We start from the raw sequence: 19,413 nt of genomic DNA, 5'->3' as shown, positions 1-19,413 counted from the left end.
GTAAAAACTTTAATTTCAGAGCACTTATTGACAACATGAATGGAATATGATCAGTACGTATATATACGAAAATAGGACCTACATATATATCTATTTTTTCTTTGTGGTCGATTTTTTTTTGGGGGGCTTCAGTCCCAAAAGCCCCCCACCCCCGCCCCCCCCCCAAAAAAAAAAAAAAACCGCGCCTTGGCCTTGGGAGTGGTAGCAAATAAACAACACAAACGCCCTGCACTGTCATTGGTGTCATGCCTACGTTGCGTTGTTATGATACGGTACCAGCTGCCAGCAGCAAAGTGGAGAAGCCGAGTGATTCAAAGACTGCAAATAAATGGGTAAATATCCTAAAGAGAGTCATAGCATGCATAGGCATTAAGTTGAAGATTTCAAGACTAAACATGATACGAAAATGAATTCTTTTTATTAGTATGCTTGCTATAATTTGGCTTTTCTCCCAGGCTCAGACCAGGCCACCTCGCAGGGTTTCTGGTGGGGAAACTCCCCCGCTGCGGCGGCGGAGCTCAATTCAAGATCGTGGTGGTGCATGGTGAAGACTCGCGATGACTATGCCATTTCTAATTTTTAACTCATTAATTTGAAATAAAACAAAGAAGTATTTTAGAATGCAACACAGCTTGATTGTCAACTGTGTGTGAGAATGAGACATCGGCCAGATAATAATTAACATTTATAATAATTATTGTAATTTGTAATAATGATAAGAGTGTGTGGGACTGTACCGGTATGATGGTGGGCCCCAAGTCTGCGCACCTAACAATTTGAGTTAAGATTTAACATGAATTTCTTCTTATTTCACAAAATATTTTGGTTAATAGTGTTCCTTACATTATTAAGAGTAAGTGTACCAAATTTCTCATTAAAAAATGAAAGAAAATATAAGATTTTCTTGAAAAAACCTCGGGCTGTCATTTTCAGATTGAAAAAAAAATGGTACCCCATGTCTGCGCACTCATTCACTTTGCACACGATTCGGGGATTTTGATGACAAAGGCTGCATTTTGAGGCCGTCACATGAAATGCCCTGAATTCATTATTTTTCCACCATTTTGAGTCGGATTTTTTAATGAATACCTGCCTATGTATTGCATGTGTAAAGTTCGTGCCCGTTGCGTATCTTCTGTTACTAGAATCGCGCAGATACGCGGGTGCGCAGTTGGGAGACCGCGCAGACATGGGGGAACTGACCATACTATTAGTATTACTACTACTAGTACCACCCATGGTTTCAAATCATCTCGCATGCGAAGGATTCATATGCACCTGGTGCACGCGAATCTTTCACACCCTTTTTACTAAAATAACTATGACTTTACATCCTAGCTAAGAATTCTAATTGTGCTATGACACTTACCGAACCATATGGATCGTTTGTTAAATTCTCTTTGCTGTTTTTTTTTAATAAAATAAGAGCATTTTTCGTGATCTGCACGCAGATACCTTCTGCTCAGCGTGGATATCAATTTTTTCCTAAAGAGGGTGTGCGATATTATTCACCAAGCCGGTAGGCACTTAAGAACCAAGTTTGAAAGGATACTCGTAAAATTACGTCACTCTCGCCGATGAATATTCATTAGATCGTGGTCGTGCGTGTTCAACACACTGAGTGCATGCATGCAGAGAGTTTGTATTGAACACGCACGACCACGATCTAATGAATATTCATCGGCAAGAGTGACTTAATTTTACGATTGTCCTTTCAAACTTGGTTCTTAAGTGCCTACCGTTTGTTTATGGTATACCTTTGTTTACGATTACGGTTTTGCAAGCTAGCTGCATTCTAGGCGATCAGCATTATTTTCTTGCTCGTTCAATCCACTTTCATCATCATCTTGTCAAAAGATGGCGTACTTTACCAATAAGTATATACATGAGATGCAACCTGTTGATTTTTGGTACAATTTCCTATTATGCGCTGACGACTCGAATCGAGAATGTTCGATAGGAAAAATTGCTTTTCGATTGTTGTTTGCGTACTTTCCACCGCAGTATCAAGGATAACTAAGGACGGATTGAATGGTTGATATTTGGAGGTAAGCGATAAAAACAGTTTTATAAATAATTCCTTTTTAAAATGAAGTTAAAATACGAATGTTCAATTGCAAGAGTCATAGTGGAGAAATATTGAAACTGGTGTGGCGTGTTTAATTCCCTCACATTCGTGTGATGAATGAAAACGTCAAAGTCCACTATGAAATCACATGCGTTGTGCGAGGTTAGTATTACTAACCTCGCATGTTGTGTGAGTGTACTAGTACTAGTACGGTATGGTATTTTATATAAAATATCGGAGTCCTCTAGGCTAACATTACTGGTATCCATTGTTTTTCTTCAAATTTTCTACTGGGGGTTACATACATGGAACTCTTGCCAATTATTCACACAAGGACAAGGTTGGATTGGCTAAAATCATTCTAATATTTTCACCCCGAGGATAGATCTACAGTAATATTTTACCAGTCCAACCAAGCATAAATAATTCACACTAAAAATGCCTTCTAATGTCTTGGTTTATAGCCCTTCTTTTTAATGTTTTAATTGATAATTATCAGAAATCTTCAGTTGGCCCACACTGCTATTCAGGACCAATTTGGTTCAGCATCCAGGCTCAGTGGAATTTGATCAGTGCTGTGCCCCTACATCTGAAGAATTTCCCCCCGGGGGGGGGGGGGGGCACTCAGTACATAACAGGGTTGGCGATTTTTTTAATATAAATCAGATTTTTTTTATTTTTTAAAAGTTTCTTAGAAAAAAAGGTAATTATCCCCCCTTACTCTTACAATGACATCAATATTGATGTTATACATTTCACCCCTAATATTGTTCTTAACCACATATTTTGTAATTAAAATCCAGTAAAAATGGACAATTAAAAATAAATTTGAGGAATCATGTATCTGAACTTACATAGGCCTATGAAGGAATATTCCATAGGGAATTCCCAGTGAGTAGAGAAAATTCCCCTCTGGGATTTTTCATTCAAATATTAAAAAAATCCAAGAGAAAAAATCCCTTATCAAAACTGCCAACAAACCCTTTGCCAATTACTAGTATTCATGGATATTGTAAGAGAAATAATTCAAATCAATGATTTTTTTTCAATTAGTCACAGCTTTACAATAGCTAAAGAGAGACTACAACTGTATATGTTTAGGATCTTTTTAGTTTGTAAAAAGCTCTTCTCTTGCTACAGATATAGATGCAAAACTCTCAGTTTTGGAGAACAATATAAGAGATAGCTTAGTCAAAGGGTGACTATACTACATTATGTTACTGTGATTTTTTACATTAATCTACAATTTTTATTCCCATATTCTCTACAAAAAAATCTGTTTGATCCATGAAGTATGAAAAAAATCTACTTACTTTTAACTTAAAGGATAAAAACTGCAAAACTGCTTAAATTACAACATATGTATTACAAAAAGAAGTATTTTATTTTAAATGAGACACAGCTTACAACTGCCAATGATTGTAACTGAAGTACCTGCATCTTAACATTTAAATGCAGTGTTAAATGTTTATTCTGAGTTTTGCAAATCGTTGTTATAGAGCTCTTTCCATTATTACATGCAGATACAAAACTTCCATTATTTGAGGCACTGAACATAAAATGGGCTGCAGTGACTTAAAAGGTTTATAAGAGAAAGCTTTTCTCAACAGTCAAATTATGACTGTACTACATTATGTTAATGTGATTTTTATAATTATGTTATTTAAAACATCAAATGTATGATAAATGTAACAATACGAAATAAGAGGCATGTTAAATATGTTGATTACATGCAGGTATCATTTTTTATTTTACATGACAGAAGTAGTTATGTGTAGGCGAAGGATCAAAATTGGAAAACTGCCAACAAACCTTTTCTCATTGACTTTTATATATTACATGTATATATATTTTTTTTACAAACTGCTCTCTGAAAAGTCTTTGGATTATGTGAAAACTTTATGTTAAGAAAGAAATTGACTAATAATAACTGACAAAGAATGTAAAATTTCAGAAGAAAAACTCGACATAATTTACAAAAAATGAGTACCTATTGACAACATACATCTATAGTTTTTAAGGAATTACCTGATTTTATTTTTGATATTAATTTGTTTTAAGTAGATATGAAGACTTTGTTGATCTTTTGTTGATATAAAGTTAATTCAAAGTTTTTCAGTTGACTTGAAGAATTAAAACTGCTTTGAACAAATACTTTGTCCATGATTTGTACTTGTTTCAATGGAAGTGATTTTAATCAATGATTTTTTTTAAAAAATCATCGTGATTTTAATCGCGATTTAAATCACGATTTAAATCAACGTGATTTAAATCCGCCAACCCTGGTATATAATGCATAGTGGGTATGTGCCGTGGAGGGGACCCTCATTTTTACACTCAAATTTCCGTTCCAAGGCATAGCATTTTTGTCTTATTGAGAAAAAGAACAAAGAAAGCCGCTCCAAGGCATAGCATTTTCTTCTTTTTGAGAAAAATAAAGAAATCCGCTCCAAAGCTTCGCATATTTTTTGTTACACCGTTCGGTCGCATTGATGTGCTACAATGAGCGGCCGCAGAGCACTGTCCGACCATCGCCTCTGCGCGAGCGCACCCGGCGGAGGCAGCGCTAGCTGCATCATGCACGCATGCCCGTTCCATAGGGATGCATACCAACGTACACGCTGGCATTCCGTTCCAAGGACCCCCGTTTTCACAAACATTTGTAGTTCCGAGGACCGTCCTTTTTACAATAAGCCCGCTCCAAGGCCCCCGTTTTTTGTTTCCCCGCGGCACACCCCTACCACTTTTTTGGTCGAGTGCCCCCCCCCCCCCCCCCCCCGGGAATTTCCCAGGCGGTATATCGATCTATAGTCTTTTTGGTGTGCCTGAAAATCAAGGAGAGCTTTTTTCAGTTTTTACTTTTCTTAAACAGAGCCTATTCCCAGGCGCATACTCAATTTTCATTCTGCATAAAAAACAGTTGTGCCCTGGAATATACCACTTGAAAAATTATTGTAGCCTATGATATTTGAGCACCAAGTTGACCAATTATTTGATTTAGAAAATATTGCAAAGACTGTCATGAAGAGGTGGATACCAGTCACCATACATAGACCTACCTTTAGAGTGGACCAGTAATTATCAATTAGTATTTGATTTTAGAGTACATGTACCTTAAAGGAGTAGACTGTCATGTTGGCCCTACCATGAAAATTATGCCTCAAACTATCATTTTAAAGGAGAATGAAACCATTGGAACAAGATAGCTTGTGTGAAAACAGAAAAATCAAAGAAACAGATCAACGAAAGTTTGAGAAAAATCGGACAAATAATGAGAAAGTTATGAGCATTTGAATATTGCGATCACTAATGCTATGGAGATAGCAAATTGGCAATGCGACAAAGATGTGTGATGTCACTTATGAACAACTCTCCCCATTACTTTAGTATATCTTTCACTTGAATTGCCTCTTTTATCACATCTATCCATAAATTCTTTCACATGAGGGCATGTAATACATATTTTTTAAGAATACATCATGGATAAAGAGTTTGTATCTGAGTAAAGAACTAATCTGTTGTCTCACGATGCGGTAAACTGAAATTGCGACGTTTCGACTGCACCTGCTAGTCTTTGTCAGGCAATGAAGTGGACACTCGCTGCGCGCGCCTTTTATACCGTAGGCTACGGGCCGTCGGTGCCGGAACCGCCGTGTTTGTATCATCATAAGAAAAAGCAAAAAGAGACATTTTGAGGGTATTTTATAGTCCAAAGGGAAAGTTGTTCATCAGTGACATCACACATCCTTGTCGCATTGCCAATGTCAGGATCTCCATAGCATTAGTGATTGCAATATTCAAATGCTCATAACTTTCTCACTATTTGTCCGATTTTCTTAAACTTTCTTTATTCTTATTCTTTGATTTTTCTGTTTCTACACAAGCCTATTTGTTCCAAAGGTTTCATTCCCCTTTAATGATTGCTAGGTTGAAAAGTCTACCCTTTCCCCCTATTTTCTGTAATTTTCCTTTTCACTGTATGTGCATGACCCAGTCACTAAAAGCAACCTTTTTGCATAATTTTGTGTATGACAGTGCAAGCATGGTGTCCACCGATGTCAGTCCCTCTCCATTTTTGTCTCGCTTGCATAGCAGAGCGAGACTATAGGTGCCGCTTTTCCGACAGCAGGGGTGGCAGCGTCAACAATGAAACCTTAACCTAAGGTTAAGATTTTGAAATGGCACCATAACTTAAAAAGTATATTGACCTAGTTCATGAAACTTGGACATAAGGGTAATCAAGTATTACTGAGCAGCCTGCCTGAGTTTCAAGTCACATGACTAAGGTCAAAGGTCATTGAGGGTCAATGAACTTAGACCATGTTGGGGGAATCAACATCAAAATCTCAACCTAAGGTTAAGTTTTTGAAATGTCATAACTTTGGAAGTATATGGACCTAGTTCATGAAACTTATAAATAAGGGTAATGAAGTATTAGTGAAAATCTTGCCGTAGTTTCAGGTCACATGATCAAGGTCAAAGGTCATTGAGGGTAAATAAACTTTGACCCTGTTAGGGGTATTGTTGAATTGCCGTCATAATTTGAAAGTTTATAGATATAGTTAATGAAATGTGGACATGGGTCATCAAGTATCATTGCTCATCTTCACAAGTCTAAGGTCACTTGATCAAAGTCAAATGTCATTAAGGGCCAATGAACATGGTAGTATATTATAATATATGAATTGTGTTTTCTGTGAATAATTAATTTATCAGTCAGCACTGCTGCTATATTGAATTGTGTAATGCAAGCTAGACTGCCAGAGGCACTCCACGTGTTGCTCTTTATATTTTGTAATATACTGTGTGCAAGATTGTCAGGGCCGGGGATTCACTTTTTTCACTTTCTGTAATTGTTATTGATTATAATTTTTATTGATTATAATTTTTATTTATATCTTCCTCATATACCCTCTATCATTGTTTTGTTCCAGATCCTTTTTGATGTTGCCTGCCTCATTATCTTAATCCCTCTCGGCTTGAGGTCTTTCTTTGGCCTTACACCAACTTCCCTTTGTGTCTGCCTACTCCTTTTCTTTCATCCCCTTCATTAACCTGATTGGTCATCTCTTCTCACTAATGCCCCTTTTGTCTCCTTGTTCCAGTGTTGCTGTTGAATGTCTTTGGTCTATATTATGGTTGTTCCACCTTATATGTTTGTCATTTTGCCTCTGAAGAAGATTCTGCTAGGATCAAAAGCTTAGGCCCCTTTTGACTCTCTGATTATAATTTTATCTATTTTGTAAAATTATAATTGGATTATTATTAGGTGGTCTGTCTATGACAGATCACCTCTTAATTTCGTCAGAATTTTCTTTATTTATTTATTTATTTTTACGGATTTTTCTTGTCGCCAAGTTATCTCAAAATGGACTTGCTCAATTTCATTGAATTTCATGTCATCTATAGGATCTGTCATGGACACGTGCAGTGAAGCTTTTCAAGGTCATCAGGTCATGATGACGTCATCTAGGCGCCATTTTGTAAAATCACATCAATCACATCTCCATTATCAATTATCAAAAATCAATCAAATTTACATCACATCAACTTCAGGTCAAGGGTCATCAGGTCATGTCATCAAAGGTCACCTGGAGGTCACGACGCGCGCGTCAAAATTTAAAAATGCTCAAAATCACTTTTTGACCAAACGAGAGTACGTTTTAGGTCATTCTAAGCATTTCAAGAATTTGCGCGCGCGCACGCATGCGTGCGCGTTTCCGCGCGTAACACCTTAACGCAACGCAGAAACACCGTTTTTTTTACATCATTGCATTGATAATAAAATTCTGAACAATTCGATACCTTGATCAACCTTCTACGACCATTAATGACGAAATTAACACCCGTTAAAGTCTGCAGCACGTGTGCGCGCGAGCTCTCACTATAGGCCATATATGGGCAAAAACATGCCTATTGAAAATTCACTGTAGCTCTTTAAATAGTCCGTTGACCCCCAATTTTTTTTTCATATATCGATAGAGTATGAGTTGTAGATTTGATTTCATGTCACCATTGTCCCTAAATTATATCGTGACGTCATCAAAATGGCGCCTAAACTAAAAATTTCATTTTTTCAAAAATGACGTCATCAAATTTATGCAAATTTGGTTGTAACTTCTCAAATATAGATCATTTTTCGCCCAGATTTCGATATGTTGTAGTTTAGAATGTACTCTTTCTCATTAGTTGTCATAAATTTTCATTTTGAGAAACGCATCATTTCGTAAAACAGCGATGAAAAGAGGCATGTCATTTTTCCTCATTTTGCGTGTAATCTCTATGGGACCTGACTTTTTCTCAAAACTAGATTCGACATTCCTCTATTTCGTGAGCCATATCTCCATTTTTTCTTGTCAGTTTTCTTTAGGCTTTTAGTATGTTGTAGCTGAGATTCTAAGCTTTCGCTGGTGTGCCCTTCATTTTTTGATCAGATGCCGGGATCATGCCCGTATTTCACTTGCAAAATTGGACTTGTAATTCTCAAAATTGCTTACGTGTATTCTCTATGGGGAATATCGTGGCTTTGACTGCTTTCTAAAGGGCGCGGGTTCGAGTCCTGGGGTGAACAAGATGATTTTTTTTTTCAGTTTTTTTTTTCTTTTTGCCACTTCTTACATGATCCTTTATGATATTTAAAAGGTATAAATGTTTAAATTTAGCAAGATAAAACAGATTATAATTGCTTTTTTCATATCACATGTGTTTTGCGTGTAATCTCTATGGGACATGACTTTTTCTCAAAACTAGATTCGACATTCCTCTATTTCGTGAGCCATATCTCCATTTTTTCTTGTCAGTTTTCTTTAGGCTTTTAGTATGTTGTAGCTGAGATTCTAAGCTTTCGCAGGTGTGCCCTTCATTTTTTGATCAGATGCCGGGATCATGCCCGTATTTCACTTGCAAAATTGGACTTGTAATTCTCAAAATTGCTTACGTGTATTCTCTATGGGGAATATCGTGGCTTTGACTGCTTTCTAAAGGGCGCGGGTTCGAGTCCTGGGGTGAACAAGATGATTTTTTTTTTCAGTTTTTTTTTTCTTTTTGCCACTTCTTACATGATCCTTTATGATATTTAAAAGGTATAAATGTTTAAATTTAGCAAGATAAAACAGATTATAATTGATTTTTTTCATATCACATGTGTTTTGCGTGTAATCTGTATGGGACATGACTTTTTCTCAAAACTAGATTCGACATTCCTCTATTTCGTGAGCCATATCTCCATTGTTTCTTGTCAGTTTTCCCTGAGCTTTTAGTATGTTGTAGCCGAGATTCTAAGCTTTCGAAAATGTGCTCTTCATTTTTGATCAGATGCCAGGATCATGCTCGTATTTCGCTTGCAAAATTGGAATTCTCAAAATTGCTTACGTGTATTCTCTATGGGGAATATCGTGGCTCAATGGATAACGCATTTGAATCGCTTTCACAGGGGCGCAGGTTCGAGTCCTGTGGTAAACAAGATTTTTTTTTCATTTTTTTTCTTTTTACCACCTCGTCCATGATCCTTCGTGATAATTTAATGGTATAAAATTTAAAATTTCGCAAGATAAAACAGATTATAATTACTTTGTTTCATATCACATGTATTGTCATACATGAAAGAGACCCTTTTAACAGTGCTTTATCATCTCCCGTCTTTCACAAGTATTCCATCCATAATGAATATTCCGTCGTCATCATGAAGATCATATTGATCTGCATGAATATATGTCTGTCTATCTACCTACTCTGTATATGTATCTGTCTATCTCTCTGTCTAATATAACATATTTATCTGTTTAGATATGTATATCTATCTATCGTTCTATATATCCATCAATCTATCTGCCTGTCTCTATCTATCTTTCCATATGTATGTCTGTCTGGCTATCTATCTATATCAATCTATTTGTCTCTATCTATCTATCTATTTATCTATCTATATGTCTGTCTGTCTATCTATGTTTTATTAATATAACCACCTATCATTTATCTCTCAATCGATCACTTGATCCATCCATCGCTCCATCCACCACTCCATCCATCTATATATATAATCATCTATCTTGTATGTATCTGATTGAAGCTGTATGTTTGACGATTGTCATCATCACATCAATAATCACATTTAGCAATGGTCAAAACTTATTCTTAGGATGTCTACGATCAAGATTATCAATGATATCTATATGATTTATTTCATACATCAGCCGACACGGAATGACAAATCATGACAGACCACCTAATTCGTCCGCATGACGAATTAAATTCTAGTTTTCATTTCATTTAGCCCAAAAATTTTGTTACATATTCATGCATGTTTGTAGTTTTGGTTATGTTTGTTGGACTGGGACTTATCTTATTTCTTTGCACTACACTTACATTAACAAATATTTCAGTTTTTTTCCTGTATTTATAAACATTACATGCATCTACATTTAAGATTTTAATTTGACAAAACTTCATTGCTTTTGCTTCATAATATTCACAGGCTGAAAGTGGGGAACACAGTGCAATACTAACATTTGTAATACTAATAACTACTGTGGTAAAACGGACACCAAAGGCTGGAATCATCAAAAACTACTGGCACAAAAGCTTTAGGTTGCAATCACTTGTGAAATAATCTACATGTGCTTGGGCCGCCAGTCTTGGAGATTGGGTGATATGCATGATGTGCAGCACTGCAGATTCGGTTAAAGTTCTGTGTTAGTATCTTTTCATCATTAATTTTTTGAGGTGTAAATTTTTTTATGGTAGTTAATGAAATTTAGTGGTCAGTGTGGCTTCATATGTAAAGCAAACTCTCATTGAAAGAAAAATCTGTTTGCAGTTTAGAAAGAATTTGATATGGATGGTATTTGCAAGGTGCCAAGAAAGGTATGATCAATTTGTAAGGGGTATCCCCCCCCCCCCCCCGTAAGGATTGTGTTACCTTTCTGAGCTTCCATTGAGCTATCTGACTAGAAGGCAGTTGAGCAATCATATGACCATTTCTATCTGATGTGAATGCAAAGAGAACATTACACAACGGCATGATCTGAATTCACCTCAAAGCTTTAGAAATAAAAAAGGGCAACTGAAATTCACTTGTGATCCAATTTAAACATATGTAGCAAATTTTGGCATATGAACTAAAAATAAGTAGCACTGGGGATGTTTCATAAAGAATTAAGTATGACTTAAAGCCACACTTAAATGCCTGGTTGTGTACGGTATAAAAGGCATGACCGCATTGGTAAGATCATGCCAAGAAGACGCGCACTACTGCTTATTGATCAATAAGATTACATGTTGCAAACTATGTACGTGTCGGCATGTAAGTGTGACTCTTAAGTCATACTTGGTCTTTGTGAAACACCCCCTCGTGTGTTAAAGTTGTAATTAATGCATGGCTTATTCATAAAGATTGAGTGGGGTTTTTTTTTTGTCTGTTTGATCCACCATCCCAATTTTAAGTTTTTTTTGCTCTTGTGTCCTACTTTGCACATAACATGTAAATTGTTTTAAATTATCCTACTTCTGAAATGAGTGAGATTGCCTAATGGGACTCATGTGCAACCTCAAAATTTATAAATGTATTAGTGAGACCCAAATCACATTACTATTTTTTGAAGATGTGTTTAATACCAACCTAACAGTTCTATATTGTTTTTCTGTATATGTATACAGCTGGTACAGGGAGACTGAAAGAAGGCTACCTCAAGAAATATGGTGAGTACACAACCAGAGGCTCTCTGTATTGCCCATAAATAGTACCAAATACGTGAAGTCACCTGTAACTAAATACATGCATGTTTGTCTTTGGTATGATATTTTAGAGTTTTGTTAAATTGCAACTCCTGCCCAAGAAAACATAAATCAACTGCATACAGACATTTCTGACTTTATTGATTTTGAGGGGGATTAATGACAATTGCTCTTTAGTAGGTTTGTTAACCCTGATTTGTTACTAGTAGTATTGGTACTATCACAGCAAACATCAAGCCCTATTAAAGTAGCACCAACTTTTGTCATTGCCAGCATCCTCACATATATCTTGAACCTTATCAAAATTGTCATGCTTACCTTTTAGGAGCAGATTTCTTGCTGTGGGGAAGCCGAGAGTCAAGTGTTTTAAAACTTACAACTTGTTTGTGTTACCAAACTTTATCAAACTGAAAATTTTTGTGAGATATAATGACTTTGGTCAGTAGTTAGAGAATTTTGGTCATATTCATTTCAGAGTAGTCTTTCTCTTTTGTGATAAATTTTACCTAGTGTAATTTTGTATCAGTGATATGTTGATGTTTGGAGAAACAATTTTGTATTAGTTTATGACTTTATGTTTTATCAATAGTAAAATTAAATGCTTGAAATTTAACAATTTCTAAAATATTTAGTTATATATTGGAGAAGAACAGTTTAAAATGGCTTTTATGTATAAATGGTGACAAGAAAACTCTGATTTAATAAATAATCCCTATTTGAACATTTCAAAGGTAACCTTGTGACACGATGGAGGCGAAAACACTTCACTATCTACCAAGATGGTCAACTGGCCTGGTCAGATGGGAGCGGTCATACTCCCGACAAGGTCATCAATATCCGTACAGAATGCTCCATGCTAAGGGTAGGAGCACAGGTTGGGTCGGATGCACCATCGGTACCCTCAGGATCGAGGAAAGACTTTATGTTTTCCATGACTGCAAGAGGAAAGAATTATTACATTCTGGCAGAGACAGAGCAAGACTTGGTGTAAGTTCAAGTTTACATTGCAGGGAATAATTTTCCTGGTATCGCATCGCAATTTGCTCCACATTTTTTAATGACTGCTATGCATAAAGTCTTTTGTATAGCATATTTTTACATAGGACTGTACAATACTTAGGTGAGAGCTTTTCTCTTATGACCAAAAATGTAAAGCAAAATTATTCCCTGCATTGTTGATCACCCTTCTAAAAATCTCCAATACATATAATTAAGTCAAAGGCATTGTTTTCTGTAATTGGCTTGAACAGTCGTTCGGGCTTCAAAAATCAAAATCTACATAAGTGACTCAACTGAAAGGCGAGGTCTCCCTCGATCTTCCTACTCAAAATCCTTGTCAAAAGCAGTTATAATTCAAGAATTTCAGTCAGACATTGTTTTTTTACTGCCTAGAGTTTGAACAGGCCTTGCACAATACACTTCTCATTCTTGTGAGAAACTCAACTGAAATATTTTTTTTTCTTTTGTTCTTTGAATCTCTCCCAGAAAATTGTTGAATCAAGTAGATGTACTTTGCCATTTTAAGTTCATCAGTTGGACACGTCATATATGTGTTTACAGCATAAGATTTTTCATGTATCTCTTTTCAGCTAAAAAAATTTATTTTTTCTTTCAATTCAAATGAATAAAAATCAAAACTCAGTTGGCCAGTCACATTTCAATACTTTAAACCCTAATTTTATTACCATATTACTTTTCTTTAACAGTTTATCAACAAATATGTTATTTATATGAATAATCCAAGTCACATGATTAGATTTGAAATTTAACTCAAACTGCATTTCCTTTGTCATATTGTACATGTAGTCAATGGTTAGAGGTACTTTACCATGCTAAAGGAATCCCTCATCCTAGTCAACAACAGCAGCAGCAGCAGCAACCAGGAGTACCAGTGGGAGGAGGGGGGATGCCGCAACCTCAGGGACAACTCCCGTACCCCTCACAAGCCCCTCCAAACCAACCCCCTGCGTATGGCTTCAATCCTAATGTGACTGGTAAGTTATCTTGTGTGATCAGTAGTCCATTGCTTTAAAAAAAATGCAACTAAAAAAAACATTACTTGAACTTCAACCAGTCAGAAGCAGCTTATTTGGGATTTACTTTTGATTTGTTTAATAGCTGTGTTCAAATGAAACTCTTTCGTTTTGCAACAGGGGTCGATTTGTCTTGATGCTGGAAATCACTGGTTCAAGTTGCTTATGTACTCATAAAGTTTGTTTTCTTGAACAAACATTTTAAATGTTTCTTAAGAAAAAGTTTATCGCGACTGTTGTAGGCCTATATTCTAAAACCTGAATTAGATTCAACTTAAGCCATGGTTTTAGTCTTCTCTAAAATTGTTGAAAGCTTAGAATTACACTCTCTCTTTATTATGTTTATTGTGCTCTATCTCATCCTTAATGGTGAAGTAATCAATTGAAGTTATCATTTTCAGACAGCTTTTCAAAGATTTTAAGTGCCAATAATGCTGAAAAACCGAACATCTGCTCTAAGAAGAGATTCGTTCGGCTACCAGTAGATAAACCACATATTTAAACCATAGGTTAAGATTAACCAGAGTTCAGACATATTGGCCTGAAAGTCTATTCTAAGGTTTAGTAAATCCTGCTAAAGTCTCTATCATTATTCCAATTTATGACTAGATTGTGTGATGTGTTTGCCCTAAAACAAGATTGATGTGGGAGATACGAAATGAAAATTTATTTCATGTGATAAAGTTTGAAATTAAATATAAAATCAATTGGTTACATCAACCAACTTGCCATATGCGCTCATGTAATGTAAATCTTTCTTGGCATATTACTGGTTTAGGGTTCAATTTGAATGTCCATGTACAAGCATGGTATCTATACTCCAGATAGCAGTGACCACACAAGAGGGAATTTTAACTGTTGTGATTTATCAATTGTAATACTACGATTATCTCTAGGATACCTCTAAAAGTTGTGAAAAGTAATGAAAGGATTTTTTTCTTGCTAGGTCAACCGCCGCCACCTGTTGCTGCATCACCCTATCCTCAGGCAGGTGGATACCCCGCCCAACAACCGTATCCAGTCCAGCAACAGAGACCCGCATACCCTACACAACCAGGTGGACCAGTGGCAACGCGGCCTGTGCAACAGACCGTGGTCATCAGGGACGACTCCCGACAGTACTCCAGGGGTGGGGACGGATTCGCCACCGGGCTCCTTGCCGGTTCCCTTCTAGGAGGGTACCACGGATGGGGATGGGGCTATGGAGGAGGTTACTATGGTCATGGATGGGGTGGTGGCCTTCATTTCGGTGGTCATCACCACCATCATCACCATGATCATTTCCATGATCACGATCACTTCCATGACCACGATCACCACCATGATATTGGAGGTCATGACAGCTACGGAGGTCATGATGATTTTGGAGGAGGGGGAGATTTTGGCGGAGGAGATTTTGGCGGAGGGGACTTTGGTGGAGGGGACTTTGGCGGAGGGGATTTTGGTGGGGGAGATTTTGGCGGAGAATGAGAAGTAAATATAATTGGGAATCTAAACCTTTATGCACAAATGTCAACATTCTTATGCTATTTTGTGTACCTGCCACAAAGACCAAACCATAATTTTGAGTTTTATTTAAAAACTATTGTCCATTTGATTATTTTCCATTGAAATTCGAATTGTCAAGGTAACTTATTAAATTGATGTGTGTTTTAACTGGAGTGTGAGAAGCCATACTTGTGGGCTCTATGTAGACAGACCTGTGGTCCTTCAATATGGGTGGCTGCTGAATCAGTTTTCATTGTATGAACAAATTAAATTATTCCACTTGACAAATCTATGAAACTCGATAAGGGTATTGTGATTTGTCCTGTGGACCTATATAATTTTTAGCTCTTAGTACCAAAGACTATTGCTTGTTTAAAACATATCAAATAATACTAGGCAGGAAAGTACTACATGTAGGAAGTCAGTACTCTAGCTTACATAGATGTACTTTTACTTGTATTCCTATTTATGATATGAAATTTCTTGTCATATCATTGTATTGTATGTTAATTTGAAGGAGTTTGCATTTAATTGGACATAATGGATCATAGTTGCAGATATCACGCAGGAAAATAACAGGAAATTTACCTCAGTTGAACCACAAATTTTAGCCATATGGAAAATTGGGTTTGAATGTGTTTTGTGCAATACTAAAATGGGAAAAATATTTTTGAATCCTCTATAATTATATTTATATTATATATTCATCATACTTTTGAAACAAGGCCTTTCATAAACATGATATCTACAAAGTCCCAACTGGTCAATGTATGCAAAGAGTATGTGTATCAGTGTGCATTGATGCCGCACCTATGCAGCCAAACATGAGAAATATATATATATATACAGCGCGTCCCCAAAAAAATGTCCCTCTGACATAGGACTGAATTAATTCTAAAATGTGGTAGGGTTCTCAAATAAATGTTCATGAGTAGAAAGCTCATTTCTTGTTCTAACTTCTATGAAAATTTCATCGGTCACGCTTCAGCGGTTTTGAATACACACTCTGTTATGTAACAGTGGTGCATTTTAGCTCATTCCAAGTTTGCAGCATTGATGCATTTCTTCATTGTCTATGGCATGTTAACCCCAATTCTTACATCTAGGATCTGAGCAGGGATGATTCCCTAATCATATCTAGGCTCATCAAATCATAAACCTGAGCATGTTCAGAAGTACAAGAAACATAAAAAATTAAGTTTGTTTGATGATTGATAAGGGGAATCAGTGCACCAACTTGAAAGAAAATGTGAATGATGGATGAGTAAAATAAGCTGAAAAAGGGGGAATCCACAAGTTAATCACCCTTTGTGAAAAGAAACTATACCAAAGAAAATTGACTTTTTTCTTTTAAAAAGTTACACTGAATTATTGAACTTGGCCTCAGTAGCTAATTAACTAAAAAAAGTAATGAAAACAAAAATGCAGTATTGTTGGAATTATGCATGAAACAGACATGACCCGTTGTCTCAATCATTGTGCATCTCCCGTTCATCAAACATGAAATGAACTGTCAAATATTGTTTTTGCCCTTCTGAACATGATCAAGGTTGTGATTTGATGAGCCTGGTTAGATCATGGAGATTTCCCTGGTCAGAACGAGGAGATAGAGGTGATATCTCCTTGGTCAGAATGGTCAAAGAGGTTGATATGCAAGAAAGTGCAGAACACAAAGCAGTGTTGCATGCATACAAACTTGGAATGGGTTGAAAAGCACCACTATTACATAATAGGCTGTGTATTCAAAACCACTGAAGCGAGACCAATGAAATTTTATAGAAGTTAGAACATGAGATGGGCTTCCTATATCCATACATTTCATTGAGAATAATATTTATTTTTGGAAATAATTAAGCCGCATATCAGAGGGACATTTTTTTTGGGGACGCGCTTTATATACTGTATGTATGTAATTATGTTTCTCCTCTGCCTGCAGCCATTGACCTATAATGCACCTGTGAAATCCTTGAAGTATGGGTGTATATGTTATAGCATAATCAACTTCAGGGTTCTGTTTCATTAAGACTTGTTATAGTAACAAATGAGCAATTTCTATAACAAATTTACTACCTGCCAATCAGATAGAAGGATTTCAGTAGCTTTTAACTGTTATTTTTAATTTGTTATTATAACAGGTATTATGAAACAGACCCCTGAACTTGCTTTCTATGTAAAACATCACTTTACTGATTTGTCCTCATGCTACTTTCACTAAACAATACATCAGGTCTTTATGCAAGTGTTTTATGATTTTCTCATAAATTGAACAGGTTTGGGGGTTTTCTTTTTAAATAGCCTTAAATATTCTTCTGTAAAATGACCACACAAAGCTGTATTTTTTTTTCTGTGCCTTTAACATTTGTAGGAATGCAGATTATGTCAACATGTGAATTATGATAGAAATTATAGCTGTATTTTTTTTATAAATAGCAAAAAGTGAACTTTTCATTTTGGTTGCTTTCAAACAATAATGTTCTCAATTGTAAAGTACCTAAACACAAAAAATTTATTTTTATATGAAGATTGAATGGTAAAAAAAATATCACGAAGGCTGAAAATGTTGAGTTGAAGATATAAACATTTTGTGCTAAACCTTGTATTGCTGTGATATTTAAGCATGTTATAAACAATGACTTTATTCAGGCAAAACGGTCAACAAACGTTCATAAGGAAAAATAATTAAGTCACACATGTCTGATAATTATCTCATGTAGTTAGATGTTTTGGGACAAATGAAGAGAAATTGTCTTATTATCAATATTTCTAATTTAACAAATGGGAAACGATTCTTCATCAGTTGGGGATGATCAAATAAAATAAAATTTAAACTTGACATTGATATTAATTTCAAACATTATTTTATTTGGGAAATGTTCACTATTGTAATTACATTAAAGATATGTGTAACTTCATTAACCAATCTGTCACCCAATATTGTTGTTTTAAACAATTATAAGCAGTTTTCAAATTCTTGTCATATTCTTTTTATGTTGTTTAGAAACAATATTGTAGTGAATAAATCCGCTGAAAGGGTTGCTTTTCAGATGCCCTTGCATTCAAAATATGACCAAAATCCACTTAAATATTTGGGATAATCATTTGTGTGTAGTCCCATACATGCCTTTCTATATGCAATATTCATATGACTCTGCAAAATAGAGTTACAGCTAACTCTGCCTAATCTGTTAATCTTGAGAACACAGAAATTGGATGTCTTGGGAGAAAATTGACTCACAGAATGTACATGACACATTGACTTGCATATGCTCAACTTCTTCAATTATTTCACTTGAAGAAGGTCGACTTATGCAGAGTTGACTGTTGATCATTTTGGAATTTCAAAAATATTTTAGTTGACATACATTCTGATGTACATTATAATCAGCATTTCCCAATCACTCAGAAATGTATACAACAATTCTATTTCATGCTCAACATTTGTGTGTATCGTGAAATACTTTTGTCTACTTTTGTCAAGGCTGATCTTCCTTCACTAAATCTAAATATTTACCATTTATTACTAAATTTATATGAATTTTACCTTGTCAAATATATATATTGTATGCAACTTTATGCATGTCTTTCACATTAGTACTGTTTTAGGTTTTAAAGATATTTGCACATATATATATATATATGTATGTTTATATTTTATGTGTATGTAAAGAAAGAATATTCATTCATCTGAAAGCAACTGGTAGACCTATGGCTTTTTAAGTATTTCCAAGAGAATTTGGAATCGATGGTTCAAATTTTCAAATCCAGTTTAATAAAATACATCAATTTTCAAACACATCATGTCAAAACACTTATTAATGCCTTATTTGCTCCCTGTCTAAATAAAGGTGAAAGTTTAGATGAATCCTATTTTATGATGTCATTTGATTGTTTAAACAATCTGGCAAGAATTGTTGTTATGTTAATCCATTTTTTGTAGCCAGGCAACAATCAAAAGGTTTCATGTCTGTGCAACATTGTTGTTGCCTTGCATATAATTGACTTTGTTGAGTTTGAGTTGAATTTTGTTGTTCTTAATTGGCCTAGAACTAAACTTGTAGCCTCTTGTTTTATACAGTATTGCTACTGGGCCTG

The 19,413-nt window shown here is 35.6% G+C and overlaps 1 protein-coding gene across 4 annotated transcripts; it reads left to right on the top strand.

The window, feature by feature from the left end:
- The first annotated feature begins 257 nt into the window (after positions 1–257).
- Positions 258–15,980, top strand: LOC121418696 (translation initiation factor IF-2-like). 4 transcript variants are annotated; one of them, XM_041612705.1, is made up of 7 exons: positions 258–332; positions 2,005–2,048; positions 10,542–10,758; positions 11,723–11,764; positions 12,532–12,787; positions 13,607–13,794; positions 14,780–15,980. In XM_041612705.1, the coding sequence occupies exons 3-7, from the start codon at positions 10,722–10,724 to the stop codon at positions 15,301–15,303; spliced, it is 1,047 nt and encodes a 348-aa protein (XP_041468639.1). In that variant the 5' UTR covers positions 258–332; positions 2,005–2,048; positions 10,542–10,721; the 3' UTR covers positions 15,304–15,980. The 4 variants fall into 4 exon arrangements, with proteins under 4 accessions (XP_041468639.1, XP_041468640.1, XP_041468642.1 ...); XM_041612706.1 differs by lacking the exon at positions 2,005–2,048; XM_041612708.1 differs by lacking the exon at positions 10,542–10,758.
- The last annotated feature ends 3,433 nt before the right edge of the window (positions 15,981–19,413 follow it).

Source organism: Lytechinus variegatus, chromosome 7, assembly GCF_018143015.1.
Source record: "Lytechinus variegatus isolate NC3 chromosome 7, Lvar_3.0, whole genome shotgun sequence".
NCBI classification, from domain to species: Eukaryota; Metazoa; Echinodermata; class Echinoidea; order Temnopleuroida; family Toxopneustidae; genus Lytechinus; species Lytechinus variegatus.
Note: the sequence above shows the minus strand (reverse complement) of the source record. Positions and strands in the feature narration are given on the sequence as shown.